Here is a 14,507-nt window from a genome sequence, read left to right as displayed (position 1 = left end):
GCAACATGTTTCAAGACTGCCAACAATGGAGCATCAGTCAAACTGCACTGTACTTATGAATAAGCCTGTAATGTTAAACTATAATGAGTCTGTTTCACATTCAGCGGTGTGATGCAGTGCACAGTAATTATAATAATGCAGTGCATGGCTGTAGCTCATTATATGCATATGGAAGACACCAATGTCTTTAGGATGGAAATTAACTCAAGGTAGGAGGAGAAAGACAGAAATAAGGAATGTAAGAAAGTCCTCATCTCAAAGTCTGATGGTATTCTGAGGATCCATATATTCAATATGCACACTCACACATGAACACTGTTAATGCAGCAGAGAAATCATCTGGAAATAGAATGCAAATCCTTTCTCTTATTTTTTTTCATTTTTAAAAAATATATAGCACATTTTGTTTGTGATTTCTTGGGGTTTTGGTGAATGACAGGGGAATTTATTTTAATTTAAAGAAAGATCATTTATCATCAATAATTCAAATGGATTTTTTAAAAAAATGAATGAAATCCCTTTCTAAAAGTTCCCTTTTCTCCTCAACTCAGCAGATGGACTTGTTCTTCAAATTAATTAGAAGGAAAGTCCTATAAGGAATACAACTTGTCTCAGTAACATCTCCCTTACACCATATTGTTTGATTTTCCATTTCTTTTTTTTTTTTTTTTTTGAGATCCAGATTTTTTTTTAATCTGTTCAATGGAGAAATTAATTTGAAGAATAGGAAAAAGAGATGCTTCAGTTTTAACAATACTACTCATTACAATGTTGCACACATGATCTGGTACCATTATTCCCCTCCAGACTTTGAGTCATTATGGTATTTTCTTTCCTGCTTGCAAGTCTATAGTGCACAGCGCAGCCCCATTTCACGATGTGTTGAACAAAACACAACGAAGAAATAAAGAAGGGGTCAATAGAAGCTGTTAGCTACAAACACATTACAGGCAATATACAACACCAGTGGTTGAATATTGACCTCAGGGCATTAACTCTAGATTGGCATGCCATGCTACAGCACATGAACACATAGTCATCTTTACAACACAGAGCGGAATTTAAGAGACTCACATAATTGCCTGCGAGAAGGTACAGGAGCACTTCCCAATGCTGTGCCCTGTAAATAAAACACATTTTTTTTTTTTTTTTTTGGAGCAAAGGATGTCAGATTAACAGCAGCAGCAAATGAAAAAAATGACAGGACATGAAGAGAATGAAGGCAGTGAATAGAAATAGAGACTGTTTAGATAGAGGAGTTTATTATTATTGAAGAACTGCAGTTCCTATTTTCAGATAAACATAAATTATAGTGGGGAACGTTCTATGAGTAATCCACCCATTAGTGAACACAATGAACCGAAAAGGGAGAGAAAGAAAGAAGACAGGAAAAAAGTATCAGCATAAGACAGGCATGCTCACACTTGTCAAAAATTCAATTTGATGGAAAGGACAATGTACAGAGTATATATTAATATGAACTCCTTTACAATAAGAGTCTGACATTGAGCCTTACAAGAAGGCTCAATGACACCAATGTCTTAGCTGATACTGTCACTGCTTGAAGGTCCATTTCAAACAGGTAGGAAGGAAAGTGTGCACAGTACTGCTTTGCTCCTGCCACTTCCTCTCATCTTGTCTCTCTCTTTAAGATGTCCTCACTTGGTCAGTTTAACGCCAGCTGACAGGAAGCAGCTCTATTAAACCCCTGATCAATACACACAGTACGCTCTTCCAATAGAGTGTTTCATCTTTGCATTATGCCAGCAATTACCACACATCTCTGAAATACCAGCTGTGCATGTGAACAAAACATGAACCAAACACCAAACAAGCCACACCAATTAAGATCTGTAGGGAAATCTCCTCCCAGTGTGATACCCTATTCCCAGAACCTCCCTCAGCCCACTCCCTCCCAAACCAACAAATCAATCCCAGAAAAACAAACTAATAACAGAAAGAAAGGAGATGACTAGGTAAAGAGAAACTCTCATACAGAAAATTTGAAAAGCACCATTAAAGCAATGTTGTCTCATTCTGAATCTAGATCATGATTCAGAGCTTTGTTTTGAGTTGATGTCCAAGACTGCATACTCCCTCCCTATGTAAAAGGACCCACTGATCATTTGGACTGGGGAGACAAGGAAGACTAATGATAGTAATTTTTATATTGGAAGTATTGCCCTAAAAAATAACTGATCAAACACTTGAAGCTTATTAGTCTTGAGTGGGTCTTGGCTTCCATTTTGACTTTCATCATCTTTTTGAAATCAAGGCTGGGAACTGATTTACCAGACATTTAAACAGAGCTAGGCATTGGTTCTTGGAGATAATTTTGTCTTCCGGATCTTGTGTAATTCCATTTTCCTTTGTCTAGGATGAGTGAAGCATATATATGCATATCTAGAGAGCCCTGTAGAAGAGCCACCTTTACATTACTGGTTCCCATACCACATTTTAAGGAAAACCAGAATAAATAGGATTATTCTTCACTTGGATATCATGTGTGCCACTAACACCACAGCTTGCCATGCTGTGGCCTCATGCAGTGCAGGGTAGCTCAGCAGAAACCATTTGTCTCACTATACCTCAAGCTTGTCACTCCAAGACTCTCTCCTGAAACTGCAGCAAGAGGTCACAGTCACAGCCACAAGGAGCCAAGGGGGCAAGCTGGGGTTAAGTCGTGCTGGGACAGCAAAAACCCACTAGCTTCACCCCTTGTTTTCAAGCTTGCCAGGCTGCCAGGAAAAGGCAGTAAATGCTCCTATTTGTCAGGAAAACGTGCAAACAGGCAGTGTGTTCAAAGCCCCTTCCTCCAGGGCAGACAGTGCACTATCCCCCCAGCCCCACAGCTTTTTTAAGTGATTATTTCAGGTACCCATCAAGATGTGGAAGCCTCTAAAAGTGTCAGGATGCTTCATTTATAACACCTGGCCTATTCAGAAGGCCAATGAGGGCAGTTTTTAGGACTGCTTTTCACACGAACACAGTATGAAAAGAAAATACACCTCCTCAGGTCTTGATTCCTGCCTATATCTTACAGTCTTTGTCATAAAATATATCAAGATTTCAGTCTGAATTGCCTGCTGGCCTGGGAGGGTCAGGGTGGCTTAAGGCTTAAGTACTCTATGCAGTCAGATTAATTTATGTAATATTTACCATAGCATCAGATGCTGAACTAAACACTAACCAGCTCATTAACTCATGCTTAGCATAGACTCCCATGTTCCCAGTGGAAGAAGGGCACAGACTAATTTTTCTATACATTCCTGTGCCATGCAATTCAGTGCTACAGTCTTTGTTCCTCAAAAGGGAAAAGTAAGAGAGGCTTTTATCTTTTCTACCTTCATACAACATATCTGCAGCATCCCCTCATTGTTAATGCAGGAATGTTTGATTACCCAAGAAAGCTCTAAAGTGAATGTGGATTTTATGCACCAGACAAGCAGATACATAGTTGTTCCGTTTACATTGCTTCAGTCACTCATTCCTAACTTCTTTTCACTTAGCTTTCAGAAATGCAATCAGAACATTACAAAACTCAGTTCTTTTTGAAAACACCATCAATTTTTAATCCCGTCAAGGTGAGAGTATGACACAGTTTCTGTCAGAAGTCGTAGTTAAGTATTCGCTGAAAACTCCAATGAACTCTGCAAGGGAATATGGCATTTAGTTCCCACTGCTGTTTTGTTTCTCACATCCTCACGGTGAACAAAAGTTACTGTCAGCTTCTCAAAGTAATGACTGAAAACACCAACCAGTCTAAATATTTATGACTGTAGCTATTCTGGGACAACAGTAGCAAGGAAGTCCAAGTGAAAATGGTTCATAATTCCAACTCTTCAACAAAGCAAAACATCCAAGTATGTATTAGTTTGCTGTTTGAAGGAAGTATTATATTTTTCACTAAAAATACTTAACCAATTTTATATTTCTTACATCTGTCTGAATTTTGAAGTTATGATTTCACCTGATAGTAACTGAACATAGTGACTGAAGTCCTCTGAGTTCACTTTCAGCAACTTGAAAATCTGAGTATTACAATTTACGAAACAATCAATACAGCTAAATACCCCCTCTACTGCATAACTACACAAATACTGTTGTTCTTTTTTTGTCACTTTCTATGAGGAATCTCCACAAAGATGTGTATTGACAACAGACCAATCAATGCTGAAATAAATAGAAGAGCTTGCTACCCATCAAATTAATATTTTTCCAACAAATGCCCTCTCTTCCCTTAGAGCACAAACCCACCTACTACATGATTAAAAGGTATACGGAAAAAACCAGACATCCCCCTCAAACAACCCAAAGCCTCTAAACCATCCCAACCCCATGTTATGACGTTAAAAGAGGCTAACTCATGATATGCAACATTTTCCCTAGCACACAGTAGCTTGGCATGAACTTTGAATATGAACATATCCCTTTTTTCGCGTCACAGAAATCCAACCTATATCACAGAATGTTTCAGAACACTGCTATAACTAAAAAGCACAGTCTTAGAAGACAGGATATACTCAAGTCTTAGTTATTACCACATTAAAAACAAACGTCAACTGATCTCACTGCTGTTAAGAAAGATAATTTCACATCAGTACATTATGGCAAAATACCACTGAAAGATTTCCTACAAACAGAAAGACTTGCTACATCACTCCCACATTCTGCTGTAAGAGCAGAATATGTTTCTTTCATAAAGAGAGTAAGTATTAAAGTGGTAAGATGTGCTTTGGTGTGATGGCTTTCACTTGCATTACACAGCACTTCACCAGAGGATGTGTCAATGAAGTGACACACAAATACTCTGCTGCTACTCTGAGCTCAGGACTGAGCTCAGTAAAAGCTTCCTGAAGAGGGATCTACTACTTTTCCAATGCAATATCCCTGAAAAGGTTTTACATTTTTAAGTTAATTCAATATAATTACATGAGCATGTCTTCAGATACGGTGCCACCAGATTCTAAGAGATGCAGACTTCTATAAAATTTCAGGTTCTCTCTTCAAAGTTTCAATTTTAGTGCAACAAACTTATTCATGAACACCTTCTTGATCATTGGATTTCACTGTACACATTCAACCTCAACTCATTTCGGTTTCAAGATTTTTATGATCTTGACAGAAAACCTGCTTTTTGTCACATGGCCTATTTTTGGTGTGAGCTGATTCAATGGGACTATGTCAGTTACAAGAGCTTTGTCCTGTTTTTTGTCTGGAATTCATACACTGTCTTTTAGCCTTAACTACATTTCTAATTTTAAAAAATCCCACTTAAAAATGTTTTTAAAAAATTCCATTTAAAATTTTAAGTGCTGAGACAACTTCTACTTATGTAGAAACCATCCATCCTTCAGGCTCATCTTGAAAAGTTGAATACACAGAGGGGGAGAACTTGAGACTTTGGAAAATAAATCCTCTGCATAAACAGAAATGAAAAATCAGAGTCAAAGCAGTAGTATTAAAGAGGAACATCACATTTTAAAGGCAAGCTCAACTTTTTAGAAATATAGGATTAGAAAATGCTAAGAAAACCTAAATTATCCCCCCCCATTATTTTTCACAGAGAATTGTTTACAACTTAATCTCTTCTATAGCATTATCCAACTTTAATAATGGCCAACATTCAGTCTTTATGTTCCCTCTGATGAAAAACTGCTTATCATTTGTGTCTTTTTGCCTTATTAAATTTCAGATCACAATGTGCTTTACCTTTAACAAAGAAAGAAGAAAAAAATTTTTTGTTCCTGTGGTGGCATAAAATAACATAAGGCCTTCATACAATTCCAAAATATTTAAATGTACACGCAAATGAAGATGGTACCACATAATCACATACATTTATTTTCATTTTTTTGAAAGCCATGCCAGGCATGAACAAAATTACTAAAAGAAAATATCTCCAAGAGCATATGTGGCTCCATAGACTATAGATATATTAATATAAATATGTTCCTCCTCAAAACACATTCCAAAGTGAACTTATAGTTCAATAAGAAAGATGCATTTCCATCTAAAGTTATCAGTAAATATTTTACTAGCAGTCTCTTGGCACACTTTCAACTCTGAATCAACATTTACATGCACTTTTCAGCAATCTGCTTCCACGTGTAAGGGAAGGATCCTAAAATACACTTTCACACCAGAGTTTGGATTGCAGTCTCATAAAGGCCAAACTACAATACTACCTTAGAGCTAGATAAAATCAGACAAGGGAGTAACCATCTTTCTGGGTGCTTACAGTCCCTTACCTGATAGTGACAGAATACCTGTTTCAAATGGATAATCCAAGGAATGTGTCTGTACAACTAGCTTCCCTCCAACTTCAATATTTCCTTGTACTACCTCATGAGAAACAAAAACCTGCTGAAATTGCTTAGGCAGAAATTCCTAATAAATTGCAGATGACTCCTGCATGTCCCAACATCTGCTAAATACAGTTCTTACACTTAAAGAAAACTTTTTGTAAACATAACACAAAAAGTAAATAGGAAAATCATATTAGTTTGCAGACATCTCATTCACACTACAGACGTTATGTTACATTAATTGCTCATTCACTTGATCTCCTGATTCTTTCTCCTTTTGGGAGATTTGACTTAAGGGGACTTGAATTTTGCTATCCCTGCCTTCAGTTTTATACAAATTGTTTTACAAGTTGTTGTTACACAAGCAACCCCTGTGGGTGAATCTGATATTCTCCAGGAGCAGATACAGTAATTCTGAGACATGGCTACACTGGGCTGGGTTGTTGGGTTTTTTTGAAAACTGCTCTTATTTAGCACTAAGTTACTCACTGCATCAACCATGGGAAACGTTCTTCACTAGATTCCAAGGGAGGCAAAAAGACAAATAATTCTCTTTGTGAAGGTAATTCTTTTCACATGCCAATTTAAGCTATTGTTTTTGCCTACACAACTGTCTTCAGAGATATGCATATGCATTAGAGGTGCATACAGAAACCACTTCAAAAATACACATTTTATAGATCTATGCATATCCTATTGATTTATTGTTACACAACTCACACCATTCTTCTAGTTGAAAGAGACCTTTGCTGGTCACATAGTTCCCCCTCTTGCTCAAAGCCCTTTGTCAACAATGAATTTTGACTTAAACACCCCTAAATTAAAATTTCAATAGAGTAAGGGCAGAGACCATTGGATGATTATATCTTGATCAGAAAATAATGCTGCAGTAAATGTTTGTACAAAGCTTAACTAAATGCCTAGGGATTCATATTCCAATTTTAATTTAATCAGAACATAATGCTGAAGCACACATTTACAGCTACCCTTTCAGCTCAGTTCATATTTTGCCTAGAGATCATTTATTTTTTAAAAAAACCCTCTGTGGTTTCACAAAAAACAACGTTAATGCTAAAAAGAAATTTATGACAATGCACAACAGTGCTGGTTTTGGCTGGAGTAGAGTTAATTTTCTTCACAGTGGCTGGCATGGGGCTCCTTTTTGGATTTGTGAAGAATACAGGTTCAGTAATATAGAGATGTTTGTGCTATTGCTGAGCAGGGCTTAAACAGAGTTTTTCTGGTTCTTGTACGGCCATGCTGGAAGGGAATTTTGGAGTGCACAGGAAGCTGGAGAAGGAGACCCAGACAGGACAGGTGACCCAAAGTGACCAAAGGGATATTCCATACCCTATGAAATCATGCTCAATGCATAGAGAGGGAGGAAGAAAGAGAAAAGGGAGGACATTCGGAGGGATGGTGTTTCTTCACAAGCCACCATTACATGTGACAGGGCCCTGCTCTTCTGGGGATGGCTGAACACCTGCCTGCCCACGGGAGGCACAGAACAATTCCTTGGTTTGCTTTGCTTGCATGTGTGGCTTTTGCTTTTTCTGTTAAACTGTCTGTATCTCAACCCATGAGTTTCCTGTCTTTGCCCTTCTGATTCTCTCCCTGATCCCACTGGTGAGGAACTGGGTGAGTAGCTGAGTGGTTGCTGGCTGGGGTTAAAATATAAAAATGTTTGAACTTTGGACTTTTCTCCCTTTTGCAAGCCTCAGATCTATTCACATGCCTAAAAAGTGCTGAACTTCAATGTTTGCTTTGCCATATTATATAAATCCTTCCACATACATAAACACTTCCACAGTTCTGTATATTATTTCCTGTAATTGTCACTGTCAGAAATATTCCAGCAAGTAAAACTCATTTTCCTGTTTTTAAGGGGTGAATATGAAGCTTGTACAAATCACCATAAATGTGCTTACCAGTGCCAGTTTTGATGTGATTACATTACAGGTCTGACCAAAAGTCACTGTAAGTGTTTCTCATCCCATTCTTCTTGTATAAGCTCAAGCACAGTAAGCACAGTATAGAGCCTTCTCTCTATCAATTATTTGTCCACATGAAGGCAGGTATTCACAATCCACAAGGTAGGAGAATGATTGTAAAAGTTTCCATTAAATTAAATTAATTTAAATGTTATTTGTAGCAAATTATATATGCAGCTAACATCAATAACTCATTAATATAAATAATATGAGTTATTAAACTAATTGAATGGCTCCATTAGAAATGTGGATTAGTGTTAAAAAATAATTATCTACAAATAAAAGTAATCATATGATTATACACAAACAAAGATGACTGACTGGCAAGAAAGAAAAGGATGGTTAATAGAAGATGAAATATAGTCCCCATGTCAGGGCTCCTGGACCCAACTGGTAAATGCTCACATTACAACAAAGCACTGCTGCAGGGGTGAGGGGATGAGATAGGCAAGGAGGTAGAAAACATTATCATCCTTATCCAGTAGAAAAAAATAAAAAGATTGGATACAAGTTCTTTTCTTATGCCCAAAGCTGAAGCAAACTGTTATTTGAGAAAGATTTTGTTGCTGAGTGTATGTTAATTTGTATCACCTTCAAACACGAGACTCCTTTTTTCAGTCTGTTGATTCAGCTTCTTTACAAAAACAAATTAAAATATAAATAAAACACATCCTACACAAAAAAGGAGACATGATTCTAGATACATTTCATTTTGATTTTTCTTTTACAGGCAGTATGACAAGCTCTCAGAATTTAATTTCCAATTGTCTGGTAGTAAACATCTTAATTTCTCAGCTCCCAAAGACAGTTATCTTTTCTGACTGTTCTTTTCCCTTAAAAATAAAATCTTTCTTTTTTTGTTTCAAAATTGTGCAGATGGGAGTATCTTGCCAGTTAAACCTTACAAATAATAATAATAATAATAAAAATTCCATTAGGAAAATTAAAACCACAAAAATTTTTTATGATTCCTGTATCTAAACCACAGTCTGATTCATCTGCTCGTACTTTGATCCACTTTTTCAACATCTGAACTTTTCAATTGATACAATAAAAAATGATTCTTTGTTGAACAGATGGTCAATCACAAAAGTTTGCTTTAGATTTAGCTTTGCTAACCGTTTCTTGTCTTTGTTTTCATGTAATTGTATATATATATATGTGAGTTAATTTGACCTTTGTTTACCTGACTAATATAGTATTTCACTTTTTCTGGCATGTCCAGATGCAGGTCAGGGATAGGTGGAACCTCTCAGTGGTCTGCTGGGACCAGTACTGTTGAATGTCTTCATTAAAGGTGGGGTTGAGCGCACCCTCAGCAGGCTTGCAGAGGACACCAAGCTGAGTGGGGCGTTTGACACGCCTGAAGAACAGGACACCATCCAGAGGGACCTGGACAAGCTTGAGAAGTGGCCCCTGGGAATCTCACTTTAACTAAAGATGACGTATCAGGTGCTGCACCTGGGTCAAGTCAATCCCCAGTGCCATCCTGGAGGACGAAGAGATCAGAGCAGCCCTGCCCAGAAGGACTTGGGGTGCTGGGGGATGAGAGACTGGACATGACCCAGCAATGCATGCCTACAGCCCAGAGAGCCAAACGTGTCCTGGGCTCATCCAGAGCAGCGTGGGCAGCAGGGGAGGGAGGGGATTCTGCCCCTCTGCTCTGCTGAGACCCCACCTGCAGGGCTGCACCAGCTCTGGGCTCCCAGCACAGGAAGGACATGGACAGGGATTGGGTCCAGAGGAGGCTCACCAAGACAATCAGAGGGATGGAACATCTCTCCCGTGAGGAAAGGCTGAGAGAGTTGGGTTATTCAGCCTGGAGAAGAGAAGGCTCCAGAAAGACCTTACAGCAAGCTCCAAGTACCTAAGGAGGGCCTGCAAGAAAGATGGGGACAGATCACAGTAGGGCCTGTGACAATAGGACAAGGGGTAATGCTTTTAAATTGAAGGAGAGTCACAATCAGGGTTAGGTTAGATACAAGGAAGAAGTTTTTTAACAGCGATGGTGGTAAAACACTGGCACAAGCTCCCCAAAGAAGCTGTGGATGTCTCACACGTGGAAACATTCTTGACCAGGTTGGATGGGGCTCTGAGAAACCTGTTGAAACTTCTGATCCTGTTTAAGATGTTCCTGCTCGTTGTAGGCGAATTGGACTGGGTGGCCTTTAAAGGTCCCTTCTAACCCAAACAATTCTATGATTCTATATAATATAGGGTTACCCATCAGTTTCTTACAGAGGCATTTTAGCACAGTGTTTCAAGAACATCTTACTTATTTAAGGAATTTATTGCAAAAACCCCACAAACCCCCAACACAGCTGCAGGGTTACCAACCTGTGTGGTGCTATTACTATTTTTTCCTGTTCCTATTTGATTTTATACTTCTTTCAGTGTGAGGGCTGGCACACCTTTCAGACACACACTCTCTATTCCATCTGAGTCTGTCCCTTCCCCAACATTTATCTAAAAATAATCAGCTGAACACTATTTTTTCCAACCTCATATAAAAGCATTTTGAAAACAAGTGAATGCCTTGTAAGTACATTAAAACATTTTGACCATAACTCAGTCCTCTGCCTCTGTTGCTTGTCAGATGCCCTGACATCTCATTAATGTATATTTTCCTAAGAATACCATGCTGCATGCTTCACACAAAGCATGTGTGGCAAAACAAAACCTAATTTGGCACAAATAATTTCTTCCTTCCCACACTCTGCAATTGAATTAATATTTTTACGCAGTCCCAAAATGGAAAAATCTTTTTAGCACTCAATATATTAAAATTCACTACTCTCATTAGATCTGCTGCTAGTGTACATGCAAAAATAAATTCCAACATTTTACTGAATGAACAGTAGGATATGAAGAGAAAAGGGGTACCTATTTTGCTAAGATTTATCAACAAAGCATGAAACAACGGAAAACTATAGCTATGGATAAAAATTAACAAACAGGAAAAATGGACAAACCTGGGAGGAGGTGATGGCCTAGGAGTCTGCTTCTGTTATTAGAATCAATAACAATGCCAGTCAAGAGCTCAGATACAGCTTATGGATGATGACGTGTGGAAATTACTTCTAATAAATGTAGGTTGAAACATGACTGAAAATAAGACAGGTGAATTTCTACTTGGAACTCCAAACTGCTGCAGACATTTCTGGTTTAGGTTTGGGGATCTTTGCAATTCTCATTTGATTAGAAGTCTTTGCAGCCAGAGACGTATTCAAGTTGTGTTGAGCTGAAATTTCATAACTTCCCAAATCACAGGGATAACCACTACAAAACAGAGGAGATTAGATGTGGGGGAAAAAAAAGAGCAACTATTGAAAAGGAGTTTATTAAACACTGTAGAACTCAAACTGAATGACAAGGCAAGAAGCTACAAGGTTGGTTTGTATTTTTTTTAGCCTTGAGGCTACTGTCAAGGAAAGTTTACCAGCTATTAAGTACAGAATATCAGTTATGATGAACAAAACTGTCCTAGAGTGAATGTTATAATAACAAACATGGGTTCTCAAAATGTTTTCCCTCTCCTTTTAGAGAATGTCTACTACGATGAGAAGAAAGTACTACCAAGAACATGAAGAATAAACACAGCCACTTGTCTGGGGTTCAAGCCATATTCTTTCTGTCTCCCAAATTAACAAACATGTAAATTAATAAAAAGAAATCAAAGGAAAAAAACCCTACTCATCCTTTAACTTTCAATATGCTCTATGCCTTAGAATTCAAAAGTTATTTGTGTAAAGTGTATTTGTCATCCCATCAAAGAACTTGTCCTTGAGTACCTCTTATCAGTAGGCATCTTATCAAAACAAGTGATTTACTATTATAAACAAAAAAATTATTATCACTACAAAAACTATTTAAAAGCTGCCAAGACATAATTAACAGCAACTAATGTTACATTTAGAAATCAAACTCTCATTTACATATTATCCAGTCCTAATGATGCACCTTCAAATAGAAATCCCTTTTTAATGGAATTGCTTATTTTGAAGTTGAAATCTCATTATTAAAATTGTCTATTTCACTACCCATTAAAAAACATATTTGAGAATGAAAAATTATTGGTAATTTTATGGCACACAGCACTTCAATATTTTGGCAAATAACCCTATCATTAGTTTGCAGGGAAAAGAGGTGCAGCTACAACTGTACTCTGAGTAACTTTAAATATTTCTACACACACACACACACAAGACTTCTCAGGGCAACCCATACAGCCCAAACAGGAATCTTTTTTTTCTCCAACAGAATACATAACACCTGCTCACATTGCCACTATGCCTTCCTGAGTCAGACATACAGCAGGAAAAATTTTACACTATCCTTGCCTTGAAAAGCTCTTCAACTTCTTTTTCACTAACTCAAAAAGACTCTGACATAGAAAAGGCAGAGAATGCATGGTGAAGAGGTAACACCTGCCAAGAAACCAGATTCATTAAGTAACCCTTCTCTGCCCTCTACATGGTACCTACAGTCACAGAAGGAAGGGTGGATGGGAAAATAACCTACAGTGTACAGACAGGGCAGGGGCAAACAAGCAGATTTGTAAGTGCTGTTGACTTTCAAATTCTTCTCACCTCCAAGACTTTAAAATCTTCACAAAATCCAGGAGAGGTAGAGAAAAAAAAAAGGAAGAAAAAAAAATTGCATAGCAAGCTGTACCTCTCAAAGTCCAAGAAGGAATTAAGGTGATTAAAGTATGAAAGTCCTCCAGTTTGCAGCATGTCAGTGGAGCTTCATCCTACTGTGAAGCACATGCAAAAGCAAACTCAAACAGAAACCAAAATTGCCTGGAAAATAAATGGTACATGGAGGTAACTTCAGTGACAAAAGCCCCAAAGCCCCAGTAAATATTCAATGCAGGAACCAAAGGAAAAAAGCACAAGACAGGTCAAGAAAAGATGAGTTCAAAGTTTTTTGAGATCAGCAAAGAAACACATCACCCACTTGAATATAAGCAAGAAAACCAGGGGAAAAGCAATCTGAAAAGGAGAATTACTTGAGTTTGTTGACCCTGCAGTAACTGACACAGTCAACATAGACATGAAGAATGGGAACTGAAGAGCTATAGCTCAGAATGTCATTAATTTCCTGTTTTCTTGTGCTTTACAAATATGCATAAGGCTGCCAAGGTCTTGCTTGTGCTCCCACAGAGAACCTGGGCAGTGCCCAGGATCAAGAGGTGGAAGGCTAATGCACTGACCTGCACCACTGGCTCACCACCTCCATACAAATCTTCACAGGTCTCATTGGAATAACTGTCTAGTTGAGCTAGTGCTGGTTAAAATGTGCCAAAACCAATTACTGAATAAAGATGCTGCTATAGCAACAGCATCTAATTTTCCAATTAGTAATAATTGCTGAAACATCTGCCATAAAATATAAATACTTTTGGATTGGGGGTCTCTGAAACAAACTTTGCTTTTAAGTTTCTTTTATTTCTCTTTTTTAAGTTGACCTTTATCATGATAATGAAAGAGAAGGAAGGGCTATTTTTGCTTTAACATAATACAGATAAAGTATTATTTATTTTTAAGGGAGCCCCAAGAAGGTGTCCTGAAGTCTTAAACTAATTATCTACGCTGTGCTTAGATATTCCCAGGCAAGAAAAAAAAAATCCAGATGGCACTCAGTTTACAAGGCAGAGCAGGGCAATGAATGCAATATTGAAATACCACCTGTAGGATGGAAATGCTATGACTCACAGAGGTAAAGGCAAAGCAGTAGCAGCAGTGCCACAGTGCATTCAGTGCTATGGTATCCAGTAGTGCTACAGTAAACAATTGTGGGATCAAGTACTGGAAGTGGGACTCACATTTGCTCTGTGTTACATCTCAGAGGTTTTTAGCACTCTGGTATCAGCCACCACCCACCCACACACTGGACTGAAGTCAGAAATCTAATGCTGATTTCAATCCACTCTTAGACAGCACCACATGAGAGTGCACATGGTCTTCCAGTACTCGAATTTTCTGTATTTCAAACATTTGCCCTCGCTCTCTACCTGTGGAGACACTAAATCCCAGGGCAACTATACAGTCAAGTCTTTCCAGGTTCCAGTGAGGTAGAAGAAAGTGTGCCACTTTTTCCTCTGCAGAGAAATGATTGATCATACAGCAGCAGAGCAATTCAGACTGTAAAAGACCAGCCACATACTAATTCCCTGCTTCTAAGAGCCTAAAATCACCCATAAGGA

At 38.1% G+C, this 14,507-nt stretch overlaps 1 protein-coding gene across 5 annotated transcripts in view; it reads right to left on the bottom strand.

Annotated features, from left to right (window-relative positions):
- The window catches only part of CCSER1 (coiled-coil serine rich protein 1), a 609,788-nt gene that overhangs the window by 119,760 nt on the left and 475,521 nt on the right, over positions 1–14,507 (bottom strand). For 3 of the 5 annotated variants that reach the window (XM_074540919.1, XM_074540920.1, XM_074540918.1), the window contains exon 10: positions 1,075–1,120. The exons of the other annotated variants lie outside the window; for them this stretch is intronic. In XM_074540919.1, coding sequence (XP_074397020.1) covers positions 1,075–1,120 — 46 coding nt within the window. The remainder of the gene's footprint in view (positions 1–1,074; positions 1,121–14,507) is intronic. 5 annotated transcript variants of the gene reach the window in all.

Source organism: Zonotrichia albicollis, chromosome 5, assembly GCF_047830755.1.
Source record: "Zonotrichia albicollis isolate bZonAlb1 chromosome 5, bZonAlb1.hap1, whole genome shotgun sequence".
In the NCBI taxonomy this organism is placed as follows: domain Eukaryota; kingdom Metazoa; phylum Chordata; class Aves; order Passeriformes; family Passerellidae; genus Zonotrichia; species Zonotrichia albicollis.
The sequence above is the reverse complement of the archived record's forward strand: the minus strand, read 5'-3'. Positions and strand labels throughout refer to the sequence as shown.